At 41.9% G+C, this 17,528-nt stretch overlaps 1 protein-coding gene across 1 annotated transcript; it reads left to right on the top strand.

Annotated features, from left to right (window-relative positions):
• The first annotated feature begins 412 nt into the window (after positions 1-412).
• Positions 413-16,278, top strand: SNX12 (sorting nexin 12). Its single transcript, XM_072123118.1, has 4 exons — positions 413-687; positions 7,452-7,547; positions 12,404-12,528; positions 14,961-16,278. The coding sequence occupies exons 1-4, from the start codon at positions 523-525 to the stop codon at positions 15,061-15,063; spliced, it is 489 nt and encodes a 162-aa protein (XP_071979219.1). The 5' UTR covers positions 413-522; the 3' UTR covers positions 15,064-16,278.
• Positions 16,279-17,528: the final 1,250 nt, after the last annotated feature.

The raw sequence follows: 17,528 nt of genomic DNA on the forward strand, positions 1-17,528 counted from the left end.
AAATCCTGAAAAACTGTTCTACAGAATGCAATAGTATTTTATTCAGTATTGAGGATATAACACCAGGCGTGGGGCCAAATACAGAAGATATAAGACTCTTTCCATGGTGTTTTTATCTGTAGGATCCATTCCTGGTTTTAGCTTCCATATATGATGTGATATACGGACCAGAATACTGACTAACAATGTTCACTTACATTGAAAATTCATTAATGTGATAGATCCTTATGGCAGTGCATCTAAATAATGGAACTATAGAGAAGCAGTGAGGATGCAATAGGGATGAGAGATCCGCTTATTCTTGCTTCGGTGTATCTCTAGCGCTGCTGAACTCTGCGCCCCCACACCGCCTCCTCCGGCCCCTGCACCGGTATACGACATAACGTATAGGCACGCATGCGCAGCCTGACTTTAGACGCTTTTGCCTCGGATAACGGCAGTGGGACGTACTGCGCATGTGCTGCGGGACTCTGGGCCGGGTGTGTCGGTCCCGCCGTCTATTGGTTCTGGTTTCCGGTCAGTATGTCGGACGCCTCGGTGGCGGATACCCGCCGGCTAAACTCCAAACCTCAGGATCTTACAGACGCATACGGTCCGCCCAGCAACTTCCTGGAGATTGACATCTTCAACCCACAGACAGTTGGAGTGGGACGAAACCGATATACGGTGTATGAGGTCCGCATGAGGGTGAGTTCTCCCGCTACTGGATTGAGCAGCTCATGTATGTATGTATGTATGTATGTATGTATGTATGTATGTATGTATGATAAGCCTGGCTGGAGGGTGGCACCCACATCATGGCAGGAGCTCTCACCTAAAGACTGGTGACATATCCATCACCCGAGAGAAGAGGCACATTTGTGACTGTGTGATACATTGTATTCCAGGGGGTGCAGTGCCCCTCTGTATACCCCTGTGTGTGTGTCCATACATTGTATCCCAGGGGGTGCAGTGCCCCTCTGTATACCCCTGTGTGTGTCCATACATTGTATTCCAGGGGGGGCAGTGCCCCTCTGTATACCCCTGTGTGTGTGTCCATACATTGTATCCCAGGGGGTGCAGTGCCCCTCTGTATACCCCTGTGTGTGTCCATACATTGTATTCCAGGGGGGGCAGTGCCCCTCTGTATACCCCTGTGTGTGTGTCCATACATTGTATTCCAGGGGGGGCAGTGCCCCTCTGTATACCCCTGTGTGTGTGTCCATACATTGTATCCCAGGGGGTGCAGTGCCCCTCTGTATACCCCTGTGTGTGTCATACATTGTATTCCAGGGGGGGCAGTGCCCCTCTGTATACCCCTGTGTGTGTCCATACATTGTATTCCAGGGGGTGCAGTGCCTCTCTGTATACCCCTGTGTGTGTGTGATACATTGTATCCCAGGGGAGGCAGTGCCCCTCTGTATACCCCTGTGTGTGTCATACATTGTATTCCAGGGGGGGCAGTGCCCCTCTGTATACCCCTGTGTGTGTCCATACATTGTATTCCAGGGGGTGCAGTGCCCCTCTGTATACCCCTGTGTGTGTGCCCATACATTGTATCCCAGGGGGGGCAGTGCCCCTCTGTATACCCCTGTGTGTGTTTCCATACATTGTAGCCCAGGGGGGGCAGTGCCCCTCTGTATACCCCTGTGTGTGTTTCCATACATTGTAGCCCAGGGGGGGCAGTGCCCCTCTGTATACCCCTGTGTGTGTGTCCATACATTGTATTCCAGGGAGTGCAGTGCCCCTCTGTATACCCCTGTGTGTGTTTCCATACATTGTATCCCAGGGGGGGCAGTGCCCCTCTGTATACCCCTCTGTGTGTGTCCATACATTGTATCCCAGGGGGGGCAGTGCCCCTCTGTATACCCCTCTGTGTGTGTCCATACATTGTATCCCAGGGGGGGCAGTGCCCCTCTGTATACCCCTCTGTGTGTGTCCATACATTGTATCCCAGGGGGGGCAGTGCCCCTCTGTATACCCCTCTGTGTGTGTCCATACATTGTATCCCAGGGGGGGCAGTGCCCCTCTGTATACCCCTTTGTGTGTGTCCATACATTGTATCCCAGGGGGGGCAGTGCCCCTCTGTATACCCCTGTGTGTGTCCATTCATTGTATCCTGGGGGGTGCAGTGCCCCTCTGTATACCCCTGTGTGTGTCCATTCATTGTATCCCGGGGGGTGCAGTGCCCCTCTGTATACCCCTGTGTGTGTCCATACATTGTATCCCGGGGGGTGCAGTGCCCCTCTGTATACCCCTGTGTGTGTCCATACATTGTATCCCGGGGGGTGCAGTGCCCCTCTGTATACCCCTGTGTGTGTCCATACATTGTATCCCGGGGGGTGCAGTGCCCCTCTGTATACCCCTGTGTGTGTCCATACATTGTATCCCAGGGGGGGCAGTGCCCCTCTGTATACCCCTGTGTGTGTCCATACATTGTATCCCAGGGGGGGCAGTGCCCCTCTGTATACCCCTGTGTGTGTCCATACTTTGTATCCCAGGGGGGGCAGTGCCCCTCTGTATACCCCTGTGTGTGTCCATACATTGTATTCCAGGGGGTGCAGTGCCCCTCTGTATACCCCTGTGTGTGTCCATACATTGTATCCCGGGGGGTGCAGTGCCCCTCTGTATACCCCTGTGTGTGTCCATACATTGTATCCCAGGGGGGGCAGTGCCCCTCTGTATACCCCTGTGTGTGTGTGTGTGTGTGTGTGTGTGTCTCTATACAAGGCACGCTAATGTGTGCATCTGCATGGGCCATCACTTCACTTATGTGTTACTAAGCTGAATACTCAGCAAATTTACATAAAAATATTTTTGGTTTTTCTGCCCTAGGGACTTGGAAAAAAAAGCGACCCTAGGGTTTTGGTTTATAGAGATCCTGGTTGTCACATATCTGACATGCCAACACCTAACAATGCAGTTGTATGGCTGCCTCTGATGCTTTAGTATTTGGGATCTGTGTGATACTGGTCACCAGGAGGTCATACATGTCCCTCTGTGCTGTCAGTGTGTGTGGATCTGGAGAGCATCTGACCACAGCCATAGTCTTCCAGCCTATAGATATGAGACCAGTTGGGGTTCTTATATCACCCTCAACAGTTGGCTAGCACTATTTCACAGTGGATGAAGCTCCACCCAAAGTGGCCTTGCAAGGTTACTGAGGGCTCATTTCCCATGGTCACAGGGTCCCAAGAGTCAAGAGGGTACAGGGGGAAACCTGAAAACCCCTTTTAAAAGCTGTGATGTCCCTCCATCAGTAACAATACTATGCAAGTGAATGGTCCCCTCACTGGTCTGAGTGCCACAGCCCCTTTAAATAACTGATTGTTGGAGGTGACAGAAGTCCTATATTGATAACTTATCCTAAGGATAGGTCATTGATAGTTTGGTTCCGTAAAACTGCTGATACCGATGATTTAACTTGAAAATAAGTATATCAGAGCATTCATCACCAGGAACCACCTCCATCATAATGCGGATGGCTCTGCAGCCTTTTCATTGTCCACCAGTATATAGTGGCTGTGTTTGGTATTGCAGTATATTTACAAGGACTGTCCTGAGACAGAATGGAGCTTTATCGGTCAGGCCTAAAACTTAACTTTTATTAAATTGGATAAGAAATCTACCAAAATATTAAATATTCTTAAAATTCGCCAGTTTGAGGCTGCTAACTTTTCTATCTACACTTTTAATGTTGAGTACTCCTCAACCTATAATACATAAGCGGGTCTCTGCAGCGACCCATCAATAAACCAACCTCAAACAAGTAAATTTAAAAGCCAAACAAGAGCCCCCCATGTAGGAGGGACCGAATTGGTCCGAATAAAGGGAAGATATAGTGCCGAGTGTGAAGGGAACACGTAAGAAAGCCAGTTCCATGGCCGATAGAGATCAGCAGAACCCCGCAAGGACTGGAGGAAATGGTTTATTTGCTGAAAACAAAAAAGTTTAGCAGGAGGGCCTTGTGGACCACTTTACAGTAGTCCCAAGACTTCACACAGGATTGATGTAAAAAGTTGCAAATCCTAAAAAAAAACCTTTATTGGTCCACCAAGCAAACACACTCACCTCTAGTCCTGGAGTGTTGTATAAGGGAGGCAAGGGGCGGTGTGAGGAAACCAAGGAATGCACCTTGTTCTATTCTATAGAGAGGGAGACAGGACCAGGGAAAGTATAGCCAATCGCTCCTTCACTGGTCGCTACAGGATGGAACAAAGGGCAAGCCAATTGTTCAATCTGCATAGAGAAGGCCCAAAAAAGCTAATTGGGCTGCTCTATAATACTTATTTAGACAAGGGACACCCAAAATCCCAAAATTCCCAGGAGTAGATACCTAGGGCCCCGAGAACCCCATATAAAGAGGAATAGTTTAGACTGCAATTCGACCAGCATGCATTTGGGGACAGGGATGGGGAGAGGTCAAAAATAAGTCTTTAAAGAAAAATAGTAATTTTAAGAGATGCTATATGGCCGAACCAAGAGATTATAAAATGGCCATCTAGCCAAGTCCTGTTCCAGAGATTTGAATATGGGGGTAGATTACTACATAAAACTGTTCATTTGAGGGGGATAAGTGGCTACCCAAATAGGCCAGTTTATCTTTTTCATTAATTCAAAATTCCAGACAAGTAATTTCTTCACTGAATCAGATACTGAGATGTTTAATGCCTCTGATTTAGGTTGCATCCAGACGAACTTATGGGGTAAGTATGTACGGGCACAAGCTTGTGGCCGTACATACGTCCCCCATAGATGGCCTCGCAGAGCAATACGGTGCCATATACAGGGGGAAAGATGGGACATGTTCTATCTTTCCCCTTGTGAATGGCCTGTATGTCATGCATTTCTGTCACCCCCACCTCCTCTCCAGCATGCTGGACGTTTGCCCGCCCGACCCTAGCCGGTAAAGGTTAGGTAAGGCACCATAGGGGTAGTGATAGTTAATAAGATGTCATCTGCAAAAAAAAGAGCATTTATATCTCTTGTCTTAATACCCCTCATATCGGGGCCTCGCATATAGGAATGTCCGTTAATAGCCCCTATCCTGCACAGAACCCACTGGAGAAAAATATAAGCACCTCACAATTGAGAGCCAAATAGGTCAACCCCCGTTTCCCCAAAGATGAAAACAAGTACTCCCAGATGACCGAGGCATGAAGTGCATGGAATATGACATTATCGTTGGAATTTACCAATGATTTGGTAAATTATTGGTAAAGTTTTATACAATTTTACCAGTGTTCATCTATCATCACCAAATATTCTGTGGGCAAAGACAGAGACCAAAAACAAACCACGCACTGTAATGTGTGCCTATTGTTGATGTCACACCACAGCTGACTCTCTGTATACCAACAAAGGGGTGACTGGAGCCTCAGTGGAGATTCACCATTTCTGTATAATGCAGGTATTGTAGCCAAGCCCACAAAGCACTATGGCGTGCAGATCACTGCGCGTGTCTCATACATACACCAATTAAGTAATTGCTTTCTTCATCCTGATGCTCTCGGCACAGATCTCTTAGCTTGCTTAATGGAAAATGCATAACGTTTTCCTCCTTCTTTCATAATCCGGCTACAAATTTTTAAGGGTGTAGTCTGCTGCATTAGAGAGATGTACATGGATGGGTCCATGGCTGTATTTGTGCTGCCACAGAGAGCCAAGCCCTGTACTTAGCTTGTGTATGATCGGCTGTTCCCATAGAGATTAATAGACCGGTATCTCATCCATCTGACAGCTCTTGCTCCTAACTCTTTTGTACACGTGCATGTCTACTGAATGGAGAGGAAAGAATGGGTTGGGCATATCTTACAGTGGGAGAGAATTGGGAGGCCCCAAGCTTCTATTCTGTGTAGGATTTAGCACTTGAGACCATATGTTATTAATGGGATCCATGGAAATCCATATGTTTCCATGTGTTCTATTTTAGCTACAGATTTTCATTGTGTTTTTCTTTATCTATTCATTATCTCTAGCTGAAACAGATATTTCAGCTATGCCCTGTAACAAGTAGCCAAAATATCTGACTTTCATATGTGCTATATGTTATTTCTTGCACTTCAGATTGGAAATCAAGTGAATGGGTAACAAAACCCAAACTTGCATGTTTTAGTTAAGAAAACTGCATGGGTTTTAGATATATGCATTTCCAGGCCTGCAGCATGTCCTTTGCTTTATGTTCTTGTTATCCCATGCATTTCACTCATTGCAGAGATTTTAATGTAAATTTACAATGGAAACTTTTCAGCACCGGTGGTCATTGGGAGTTGGTGGATTTTCTGATTGACTGACTATCTAAAGGATAGTTGATCGCTATTCAATTGACAGTGACCCAACATACAATACCTGTCAGCTGTTTGAAGTGATTTTGGCACTCAGATTAGCCCCTTCTTTCATTTCACAGCCCCTTTACGTCAAATCTATAGATCATATTGTTCATTTGTAGTTCAGTGCCATTCAGGTAAGTGGGTCTGAGCTCTGATGACGAGCACAGTTTCTGTACAATTAAACTGAGACTGCAGCCCTTATTTAAACACTAAGGTCTCTTCAAACAGTCTTGGGGCTATTTCAAACTATCCATGGTCACAGACTGCAGTATCCTGTGTCAAGGACCAATCAAACTGCTTGGGATTCTGTGCATCATATCTGTATATGATACAAGGATTCCCTTCTTCCCCACTAAACAGCAGGGTTGAACTTTTATCATGAGCATATAGCAATATAATGTAAGGAATTCTGTCTCCCGGAAGAGTGGTTGTGCAGTGCGCGATCTGTGATCATGGACCTACCATAGCTAGTGCTATACAGCCTTTATCCACTCTTAGCTGAAATCCACACATTTTAATTGGAGGCCACGGATCTGTTTCCTGTGATCGGGAAATGCCCTATATTATAAGCAGATTCCTCTAAAATTAAAGGATAATTTAGTACTAATACCTTTTGGATTCCTCACCAGCAGATTTTGATACAGATTCTTCTGCCCCCTATGAGCATACACTTAAAATGTACTTTTTTGTAACTACTGTTACTGTGTGACCTGGCCATTATACAACCACACCATAATCTAATCAGAAGTCCTTCACTTCTGCACTGTAACTACAGATATTATTTTATGGTGGTGTTGAAATGTAAAGGTACAATATGTTGCAATTATGTTTCAGATCTCTATTGAAAACCACCGCGACCCATAAATCTCCAAACACATTATCTAAATGTATCCATCGCACTCTTCTGCTGTGGTACACGCATACAAGAAAGTTCTGCTCAGTCTGCAATTATCTAAGGAGAGTTTCCTGTATATTCGGAAGGACTGGGAAGCACAGGTCAGCAGTGAACCCCGGCACTGTCATAAGAATAGCTGAAGGGAATCATTGTTTTCCGGTTTAAAATGTATTTGTATTAGCTGCATGAACTCAAAAATAAATCTGCTTCCGCTCTGATATATTACAATTTTTTACATTTCTCTCTAGACAAATCTTCCCATCTTTAAACTGAAGGACTCGACTGTTAGAAGGCGGTACAGTGACTTTGAGTGGTTGAAGAATGAACTGGAGAGAGACAGTAAGGTAAGAGGTAAAACTGGAAAATTGTCAGTGAAGTGACTGTTACATTCTATATGGAATATGCTTCTATGTAATTAACTTGCAGTTTTGACCATGCAGTGCTAGGTAACAAACAATAAATACCAACACACAACATACAAGACCAAAAAAATCGTACTTAAAGTACCAAAATGTAATTCTAAATGCAAATCTTTATTAATAGGAAATCAAGTATTAGCCATTAAAAACATACACGTTAAAACCACGCAAACAAACAACAAGGTGGTGGTCAGTCCATTATCCATAGTACACAATAACACGTCATATAGACATACAAAATGGATCAAAAAATGTAGATATAGGGGCTAAGCTGAGCACCAAGACAGTAAAGTCCATGCAAGGAATATCACAAATGTATACAAAAAGTACCTGTGCCACAAGTTAAATAAGCCCCAGACCACCACCACAGCACCCCGACGCACGTTTCGCCGTCGCTTCCTCAACAAACAGTCCAGGAGATCTGTGTTACTATGACCATACCTCCAGAACTGTGAAAAATACATTTATATTCCAGGATTACAGCCCATTAAAAAATACCAAACTGTACACCAGAGGTGTTTAAAAAGGTAATGTACACTACCACTCAGAAGATTGGGGTTGCTTAGAAATGACCTTATATTTGAAAGAAAAGCACATTGTACTCTATACATTGTTAATGTGGTAAACAACTATTCTAGCAAACGTTTAAAAATGTTTATTAACCCCTTAAGGACGCAGTCATTTTTCTAAACGATTCTGCGATTGTTTGTTTGTTTTTTTCACCCACATGTTGTTCTTCATTTTAGTGGCAAATTTTGGCTGATAAGTTTTGAGTTTATTTACAAAAAAAATAAATAAAAAAGAAAATCGAAATCATTGCGTTTTCAGGCAGATAGATTTACCACCTAAATTGCTGAATAACATTTCCCATTTGTCTACTTTAAGTTTTCAAAATTTTTGAAATGTCTGGAAAATTTATTTTGATGTCACACGGCTTACAAATCGAATATTGCTTTTCCGGAATTTCAAAATATACTATTTTGGGGATAAATACAGTTTTGAATGAAACTTTACATATTTAGCCCCAAAACCCCCTAAATAACCAACCCATTTTCAAATCTGCACCCCTCAAACTATCAGAAACAGTTTTTACAAAGATTGTTAACCCCTTGAGATCTTCATAGTAATTGAATCAAAATGGAGGTGAAATTTAGAATGGTCAAATTTTGACGGTTGTACGTTCATTTAGACCTAAAATTTACACATTTCCAAAAGATAAAGAGAAAACCCACCATACAATTTGTTCTATAATTTCTCACGAGTACAGAGACCCCCAACATGTGGTTGTGTCTTTTTTTATGGGTGCACAGCGAGGTGCAGAAGGGAAGGAGCGCCCTGCAGTTGAAAGGGTTTTAGTTTCTTCATTGGCCCCTTTTGTAGGCTATTTGTTATTGGGGCCTTGTGACAGCATTTTTTTTTTTTTTTTTTTTTTTGCGGGATGAAATGCTTTTTCCAGTGGCATGTTGTACTTTGCACAGTATCTGGAGAACATATGTTTTTTATCACTTTTTATTGCATTTTTTGTGGGATTGAATAGGTAAAAATAATTTTTGGAGGGTTTATAACAGTTTTTTTTTTTACAGCGTTTATCATGCGGGTTCAATAATTATTTACTTTTATTCTATGGGTTGTTACGGACATGGTGATACCATATATGTGGGGTTTGTGTTATGATTTAGACTTTTTTTTTTTTGCGTTATATATGTCTCTTTATATGTTTTGGGGCTTTTGGGCATTTTAGTGATTTCTTTTTTTACTTTTTATTGAACATCTTTTTTTAATTTAACTTTTTCACTTTTTCCAGCATGAGACATGAACAAGAATGAATCGGACATAATTCAGAAATCATCTGATTGCTTGTTCATGATAATACTCTGCAATACTGATGTATTGCAGGGTATTAGCAGTGTCAGCCTATGTATATGCATAGGCTGGCACTGTGCTAGTAAGATGATGTGTCATACTGATCGGACCCCAGTGATGCCACAGTAACTATCGGCACCCCCCGAAAACGATTCGGGGGGCGATCGTGGGGGAAAGACCCCCCCCCCCCCCCCCAGAGGCATGCTAGATGCTGCGGTCTCGCTGACCGCGGCATTTAATGGGTTAAGCACCCGCGATCAGAGCCCACTCCGATCGCAGGTGTTACACTGGGGTTCCGGCTATATGTTACAGCCGGCACACTGTGTTTTCCAGTCCGTGTTTTCCGATGCGATATATCGGACGCAGAGCGGCAAGGGGTTAATTCAATATCTACATATATCGGTATATATACCGATTTCCAATAACCACCACTCCAGTGGCCACAGCCAGTGTTGTCAACAATCGCAGAAGTTAACCTGTTAATTGTGTGGTCCTACCCGACCTCAAATCAGTGCCGATGGATGGCCAATAGCCCCCCCCCCCCCATGATGTCATCAGAGTGTGGCCATCAGTTGCCATGGGAGCCTACAAGTCTCATAGAGACTTGTAGGCTTGCCAAGTATAATTATCTCCAATAGCCAGCGAACGATAGGCTATTAGAGATCATCAGTAAAATAACTATATACTGCAATACAGTAGTATTCCACTATATAGTATTAGCAATTATCCCTGCAGGGTCTGAAGTACTCTAGAGGGTCTGAAATAATAGTTCGAAAAAAAGGAATGAAAAATAAATTGCCTCCCTTTCCCTAGAACACATAGAAAACAAACTGTAAAAACCATACACGTTAGGTATATGTATAAAGAAGATTATCCCCGCCTGTGAACACTGTAACGGAAAATAGAGCAAAATGTCCAATTCGCCATTTTTCCATCCAAAAATGTCTTTCACCTGTTCCATTGACAAAACTGCACCTAAAACCACCTCATTGCGATGCAGTTTTAACTGCAATGTGTTAACGCACCCTCAACGACTTTCATGAAGTCTGTTAACCCTTTAATTGTTTTACAGGGGATAAAACAAAAGCATGTGCAATTTAGACATTTTTATTTTTTGTTTTGGCTAAATGAAAGTGTTTTTCAAAAAATGTACAAATTCTCAGTGGATAAAATACCAAAAACGAAATATTCAATTCCTTAACTATGAAGTGCAATTTGAAAACAAGCCGTCATAGAGCTCTTTACATGTAATAATAAAAAAGTTATAGGTTTTTTTAAGGTGGGGAGTGAAAAATGGAAATAAAAAAACAAAAAAGGGCCAAGTCGTTAAGGGGATAACAGGGTGGTCCAATTGCCCCCCAGGAAAACAAAATAACTATAACTTAGCTATAATTCCAACCTATGTTTGTCATTCCTAGGGTATACAATTTCAGTTGACCCGATACACAACCCTGTAACTTCTGACTTGGGGTCAGTAAGCCGTCTTGGACTTGTGTTAGACGGCCGTGGAGCAGAGTTTCTCTGCCTGCTCCTTGCGCTTTGGTCTCTTATAGATTTTTATCTGGGGCTCAAACCCCTAACATTGTAAAGGTGACTTTCAAATTATAGAGTCTTTATTCCAGCTTGGAATGGAGTAAACCAGGAAAGACACGCTGTCCTTTCTGAAGATTAGCTCAAGACTGCTTTATTCTCTTTGGCACTGAAACTCTTATCTGGAAAGTCATAAAACACACTCTGAAAGGGGCGTGCAAGTACACCAGCGGGCAATACTATTGGGTGGTTTGACCCTTGAAATTCAACACTATTGGATGTAAGCACACAAAGGAATGTAGAACCATTGGCTGTCTTCACATAAACAAAATGCCCAGATGTTCACCTGGATACCTTCCTCTAGGTGGTGCTAGCGAGCACTAAGTCTTTGGGTTGGGTGCGTCCCTCAGCACACAGACTTTAGTTTTCACTACACAAAGTTATGAGAAATGAATGCTGAGTCTTTAAAATGTCTGACAGTATGTAAGATGGCGTCCAAGACCAGTGTGATATCCTTAACAGGTCCCACCCCCCTGCCATCCAATACGGAGCTCAAAGACTCTCATTCACTTCCTGCCAGCAAACAGCACATTGTGAGGAGAGAGAAAAGATATGTATCAGAGATGATTGTGTATAATAGGCATCTCATCTCTGATCTGTCTCACCTTTCTATGTGTCATATACTAGTACAGCGTTCAGAAGGTAAATAAGTGTATATAAACCTTGTACCCTGATAAACTAACCACATTATCAGCTTACAGAACTAGATGGATCCACACTCTGAAATCTTACACTGACAATCAATGAGTGATGGGAGCTAAAACAGCAATAAAACTGAGTAACGGTAAGATAAAGGGTTAAAATTTATCTTTGAGTAAACATCACCAAGGGATTGAAACTTTTGGTGGGAAAACCCCTTAAATGAAGGGTATATTTAAATAATAATCTGTATTAATCTCCTAGTGCACCAATTCACCTTACTAGTATAACAGAAATGTAAACCCATGAGAAATATAAAAATCCTATCTCATGTACCTCTGCTCATATATAGTAACCTGTCTGGAGACAAAAACGGGTCAAGATTGAGATAGAGATTGCTCTAAGAGCTGTAGTAGGCTGCTGATTAGATATTACAGCAGAGGGGAAAGCTGTGGAGATGTTTGAATGCTCAGATGTAGGAACACAGCAATATGAATGAGACTTCCCCAGTGCACTAAGTGTAGCTACAATCCTGGAATATGAATGCATTTTTACAGTCCTGGCGTTACTTACACACACGACTACACTGCTATCAGACTGTAAGCAGCCTTGCACTCCATTTGGGCACAAAAAACTTACTAATATCAAAAATCTATCACTTATAAGTGTGTTTTTATTCTTTCCTATAGATCGTGGTACCTCCATTGCCAGGCAAAGCACTGAAGAGACAGCTTCCATTCCGAGGAGATGAGGGCATTTTTGAGGAGTCTTTCATTGAAGAGCGACGGCAAGGATTGGAGCAGTTTATTAATAAGTAAGATTAATTTCAATAATAAGTGTTTAAGAAGTGTTTTCTAAAAACATCTGTCATGTTATAAAGTTCATCTGGACCAAGACACCTAACTGTTTTTAAAGCGATTTTATGCCATGCTTGGATGGGGAGATTAGTAAGGGCCTACGGGTGCAGCCACACACTGAGTTTCTCAGATGCAGTTTTTGATGCCCGAACCACGAGTGGAGTGAAAATAAAGGAGCATCTATCTATCTATCATCACAGACAACCATCTAAATGTACCCTTAATTAGGAATTTAACTGTAGTTCTGGGGTCTTGCAGCTATAGAGACCGGAGCTGGACTTATGTTTGTGCTTGAACAGCTGATCAGCGTCTGCCTCAAATGTGTGGCCTTCCTAATCTGATGATGATGCCCTATTTTCTGGACAGATCATCAACATGTTAAACACCCCTTTATGGGTTGAAGGTGCTCCTCTTGTTCTTTTCTCAGCAGATACAGGAGATTTGGCCAATGTCGGGGGGCGGGGAGGAGGGGGGTGGCTGGTTGACCTCTGGAAACTTTCATTTAAATCTTAAAAATGATAGCGGCACAAACAAAAATTTCTGCTGCACAAACGTTTGACACCAATTTTGTTTGGTTTGAACAAGGTGGGGGGGCCAACTTCACTCAGGTTATATAATCAACCCATTTTTAAATCTACACCCCTCAAACTATCAGAAACAGCTTTTAGGAATATTGTTACCCCCTTGAGATCTTTCAAAATGCCATGTGTGCCACCACCTTCAGGTGCGACCGCACGTTCAGTTTTTCAGATGCAGTTTTTGATGTACAAACCGGAAATGGAGTAAAAGTAGGAGGAGCAGCACCTTTCAATTATTTGTCTCAATCCATTATCATCCACACCTGCTTTTGGCTTCAAAAACTGCAGGTTAACATATTATTAAATAACACATGCCTTTAAAGCCATGTGTGAACGCACCAGAACAGCAATGTACGGCTGTAACACACTGAGTGTTACCTGACACAGTGTAATACATCTGTATTACACTGTGTTATAGGAATAAGCGCTTGAACAAGTGATCAGAGCATTGCTTGGTCAAGCCAACCTGTAAAAGTAAAAAAGAAAGTTATAAAAACATTTTTTAATAAAATGAATTAAAGTGAAAGTCCCTTAAACACCAACATTCCCTTTACATACCTAGTACCTATGTCTCCAAAAAGATGGCGATGCGAATGAGATTTTCTCTGTATAAGGTTTTCTTCAGTAAAATTGTAAAAAAAAAAAATACCTAATTTATATAGATTTTGCTATATATCACTGTAATCGTAGTGATCCATAGGATAAAGATAATGTTATTTTTATGTTACGTTGTACGAACCCCAAAAAATACAAGTAGGAAGGAAACCAGAATTTATGATTTTCTTTTTCTATATACATTTAAGAGTTAATAAAATCTCATCAATAAGCCAACAACCAACTAAAATGAAGTACTTGTAAAGTGCATCTCATGTCGCTGAAAAAAAGCCCTTATTTGTCCTAATTGCCAAAAAAAAAATTGATTGTATAGCCGTTATAAAGGAACGATGCCTAATCTGCTCTGAATGGCGCAGCTTCCCTTCAATGCCCTGGCATGTGCCCATAGACCAGGTTACCACCACATATGGGGTATTTTTATACGTAGGAGGGATTGGGTATCAAACTTTGTAGAATGTTTTGGTATTTTATCCACTGAAAATTTGTACATTTTTTGAAAAGCACATTCATTTAGCCAAAAAATATGAAAATTGCACACGATTTTGTTTTATCCCCTGTAAAATAAAGGAGTTAACAAACTTCATGAAAGTTGTTTTATATTCGTTAAGGGGTGTAGTTTCTATAATGGGGTAATTTATGGGGTTTTGCTTTTAGTTAGGCCTCTTAAAGTGACTTAAAATCACATTATTGAGGGACCTGTTTAGATTTCGGGTTTTTTTATGAAATGTGAAAAAGTGCACCTAAAGTTCAAAGCCCCATAACATCTTAAATGAGAGGACGGGAAAAACTTTTGGAAAAAAAAAGGACCATGTCAGGAAGGTGAAAAGTGGCTTTGGCATTAAGGCGTTAAGGAATTGATAGGGAGATTGTGATTACTGGGGCTCAGGTTACTTTGTAAGGTGGAGACTTCATTGATTGATAGGAATGAGAGTGTATCTGTTGTGTCTAATCGGTGAGGTTGCTTCCCGCTAATTCCCCCTTCTTGCAGGTGCCTTTGGCTCAGCTAAGTTTGCATGTGTTCTCTATTAAAATATTGTTGCCAGAAATGGCTCATCTCCTAAAGAACAAAAGCATCAGACATGTTAATTCCAAAATGTCTAATAATTGTCTATTATGGGAAATATTCTTCTGAAACTTGTCGTCTTTAACATTATATGACATGAGCCAAATTATTATTATTTTTTTATTTTTTGCAGGATTGCCGGACATCCCCTCGCCCAAAATGAGCGTTGTCTGCATATGTTTTTGCAGGATGAAACAATTGATAGAAATTATGTGCCAGGCAAAGTACGCCAGTGAAATTCCTAGGCACATCTCCTCCTTGCCCCTCCCGCACCATTGCCTGCTAAATTACATTTATTTTTACACCAAGTCTCCAATTGTCCCTTCTTTCCAGACCCCATTCTGTCCTTCATGAGGCTTTTCTGTGTTTTTATCTGTTTATATCACTGTCATCTTCTTTGAAACTTGCACTCATTAGAATTCTTCAGGTCCGTTTATTTAGATCTCTTCCCTTGTCCGGTGTGAGGGAGGTTTGGCCTTCATTCTCCTCATTGTTGGCTCTGAGAAATCTAAGCTATACTGGGCATTTCCCTTCCAAGAATTATTCTGTCAGCTGAATGTTCGGAGGAACTGCCATCAAAACGATTGAGGGAATAATCATAAATGACCTGGAGTGCTACTTCAAGCGGATTTTTTTTTTTCCCCCTTTTACTAGTCCATGACTGGCAAATATTTAAATTCAGTCTGTAACTTGTGTCCCAGGTCTTGGAGTAAAGAAGCAAGCGCACTCTCCCTGCCCTCCCCGATCATCACCAGAAGCGTGCTGTCTGTTTAATGCTCAGACCACAGATAAAGCATAGGCGTCTATCTGCTGCACAGCACTGCCAAAATGTGTATTGTCAGATATGTAAGTGGGTATAACAGATCACACCCACTGCTGCTGAATCCAGTTTGTTTTCAGAAATTGACTATATCATGCTTTGTGAAAAATGTATCATTACATTGAAGACCACATGTAAAAGATGTGGATCTACTGTAGAAGACATGGCGTGGTGTTCCAGGAGTCCCAAAGATGGCGGCATTTCTGCATTATTCTGAGTTTTAGCCTTGTGTTATGACAGTTTTGACCCTTCTGGAATATATGCATTATCAGTATCGTGCACAGTTGTAGTGCTAAAGTATGGGGTGTCTGGTTATTTGTCAGATCTGGACATGTATGGGTTGAAGATGAACATCATCAAGCAATCTTCCATTGCTTAGACATGTATCTAGGGAAAGCCCTTGTGCTTAGGTTAAGGGAAGAGGGAACATATTTATTAATGATCAGCTATGGAGTTCGGGGTCATGGTGGCTCTTGGTTAAATGTTAAATAAGCGATGTCATAGCCAACACTGTGACCTCCTGCATGTGCTGACCAGTTATAACACACTCAGACCTGGGCTTAAAAGCAACTTTGCTGCCTGTGTCCTTGTGGTGGAGACCATGTCTGTGTATATAAATATCTATATCTGATATTCTGGCTTTGTGTTTTCACTGCTTCTCTTCTTTTATTTAGTGTCAACTTATTACCAAATGGGAGTGTGTAAATATTGCTATTTGTACAAACTGCACAAATGTACAAACTGCAATTAATGTTTTCCGTCCCTTTCAAAGGTTAAGCGGTTACAGAAGGTGTAGTAGAAAGTATTTATGTAATTGTCATCTTAGTTATAACTCCTCTAGGCTAATTACAAAACCAGCTTGAAATTTTATTGAATGCATTTCTGATAACTTAAAAAGGCTGGAGGAAAATGTGTAACATGGCAAAGTATTCCTTTCCTTATTCCAATCCTTTCTGGATGATCTCTGTCCTATCTGGTGCCTCCCTGTTTTATGTCACTCGTCCAGTCTTTAGCTGTAGCAGGTTGTTGATTGCTGTGACATATTTCCATGTGAAGGGGGGCCAGGTTGGATCAGAATGTTACATAGCTTAAACGGTTGAAAAAAGACATGTTTATCAAGTTCAACCAAGGAAGGGAAGACATTGGATGAGCAAGGGATTAAAGGGAACCTGTCACCAGAAGACTCCTTTTTAGCAACGCTCCTGTCCCCATAGAGCATTGCACATACACTGCTAAACATTTTTTGTATGAAAAATCGGTTTTAAAGAACAAAAGATAACTTATTACCTAAGAATGACATGGGCTGTGTATCTAATCAAGTCGCCCCCTTGGCGGGGCTGAAGAGGGGTAGTGCCACCCCCCCACCCTTGGGAAACCACTCCTCTGTGTGATTTTCAAAAGACTAATTCCGCCCCTCACATGCCCTTCTGTCATTTTTACGCCCCTGTCATCACCAGCTGCCGTACTGCTTCATCGCAAAGGTAAGTTCATGAGTTTATTATTTGTATGTACTGGGGTGGGGGACTAGCTGCCTGTATACTGGAGGGGGGGAGCGGCTGGCAGGCTGCATACTGGGGAGGGGCAGGCTATACAGTGGTTGCCAAAATTATTGGCACCCCTGCAATTATATCAGATAATACTTGTTTTCTTCCAGAAAATGATTGCAGTCACAATTTCTATTGTATTAATATTTTCATTTTTTTTTTTTTTTTTTTTTTTTTTGCTTGCAATGAAAAAACACGAGAATTAAAAAAAAGTCAAATCATTGATCATTTTACACAAAACTCCAAAAATGGGCCGGACAAAAGTGTTGGCACCCTCAGCCTAATACTTGGTAGCACAACCTTTGGACAAAATAACTGCGAACAACCGCTTCCGGTA

The sequence above is a fragment of the Engystomops pustulosus genome, chromosome 9 (assembly GCF_040894005.1).
Source record: "Engystomops pustulosus chromosome 9, aEngPut4.maternal, whole genome shotgun sequence".
NCBI classification, from domain to species: Eukaryota; Metazoa; Chordata; class Amphibia; order Anura; family Leptodactylidae; genus Engystomops; species Engystomops pustulosus.

What these genes read in the sequence shown, in the direction of transcription:
- SNX12 (XM_072123118.1), top strand. Translation starts at nt 523, where the DNA reads ATGTCGGACGCCTCGGTGGCGGATACCCGCCGGCTAAACTCCAAACCT. An exon ending in TGTATGAGGTCCGCATGAGG is followed by an intron (nt 688 to 7,451) that starts GTGAGTTCTCCC and finishes ATTTCTCTCTAG; the next exon opens with ACAAATCTTCCCATCTTTAA. An exon ending in AACTGGAGAGAGACAGTAAG is followed by an intron (nt 7,548 to 12,403) that starts GTAAGAGGTAAA and finishes TCTTTCCTATAG; the next exon opens with ATCGTGGTACCTCCATTGCC.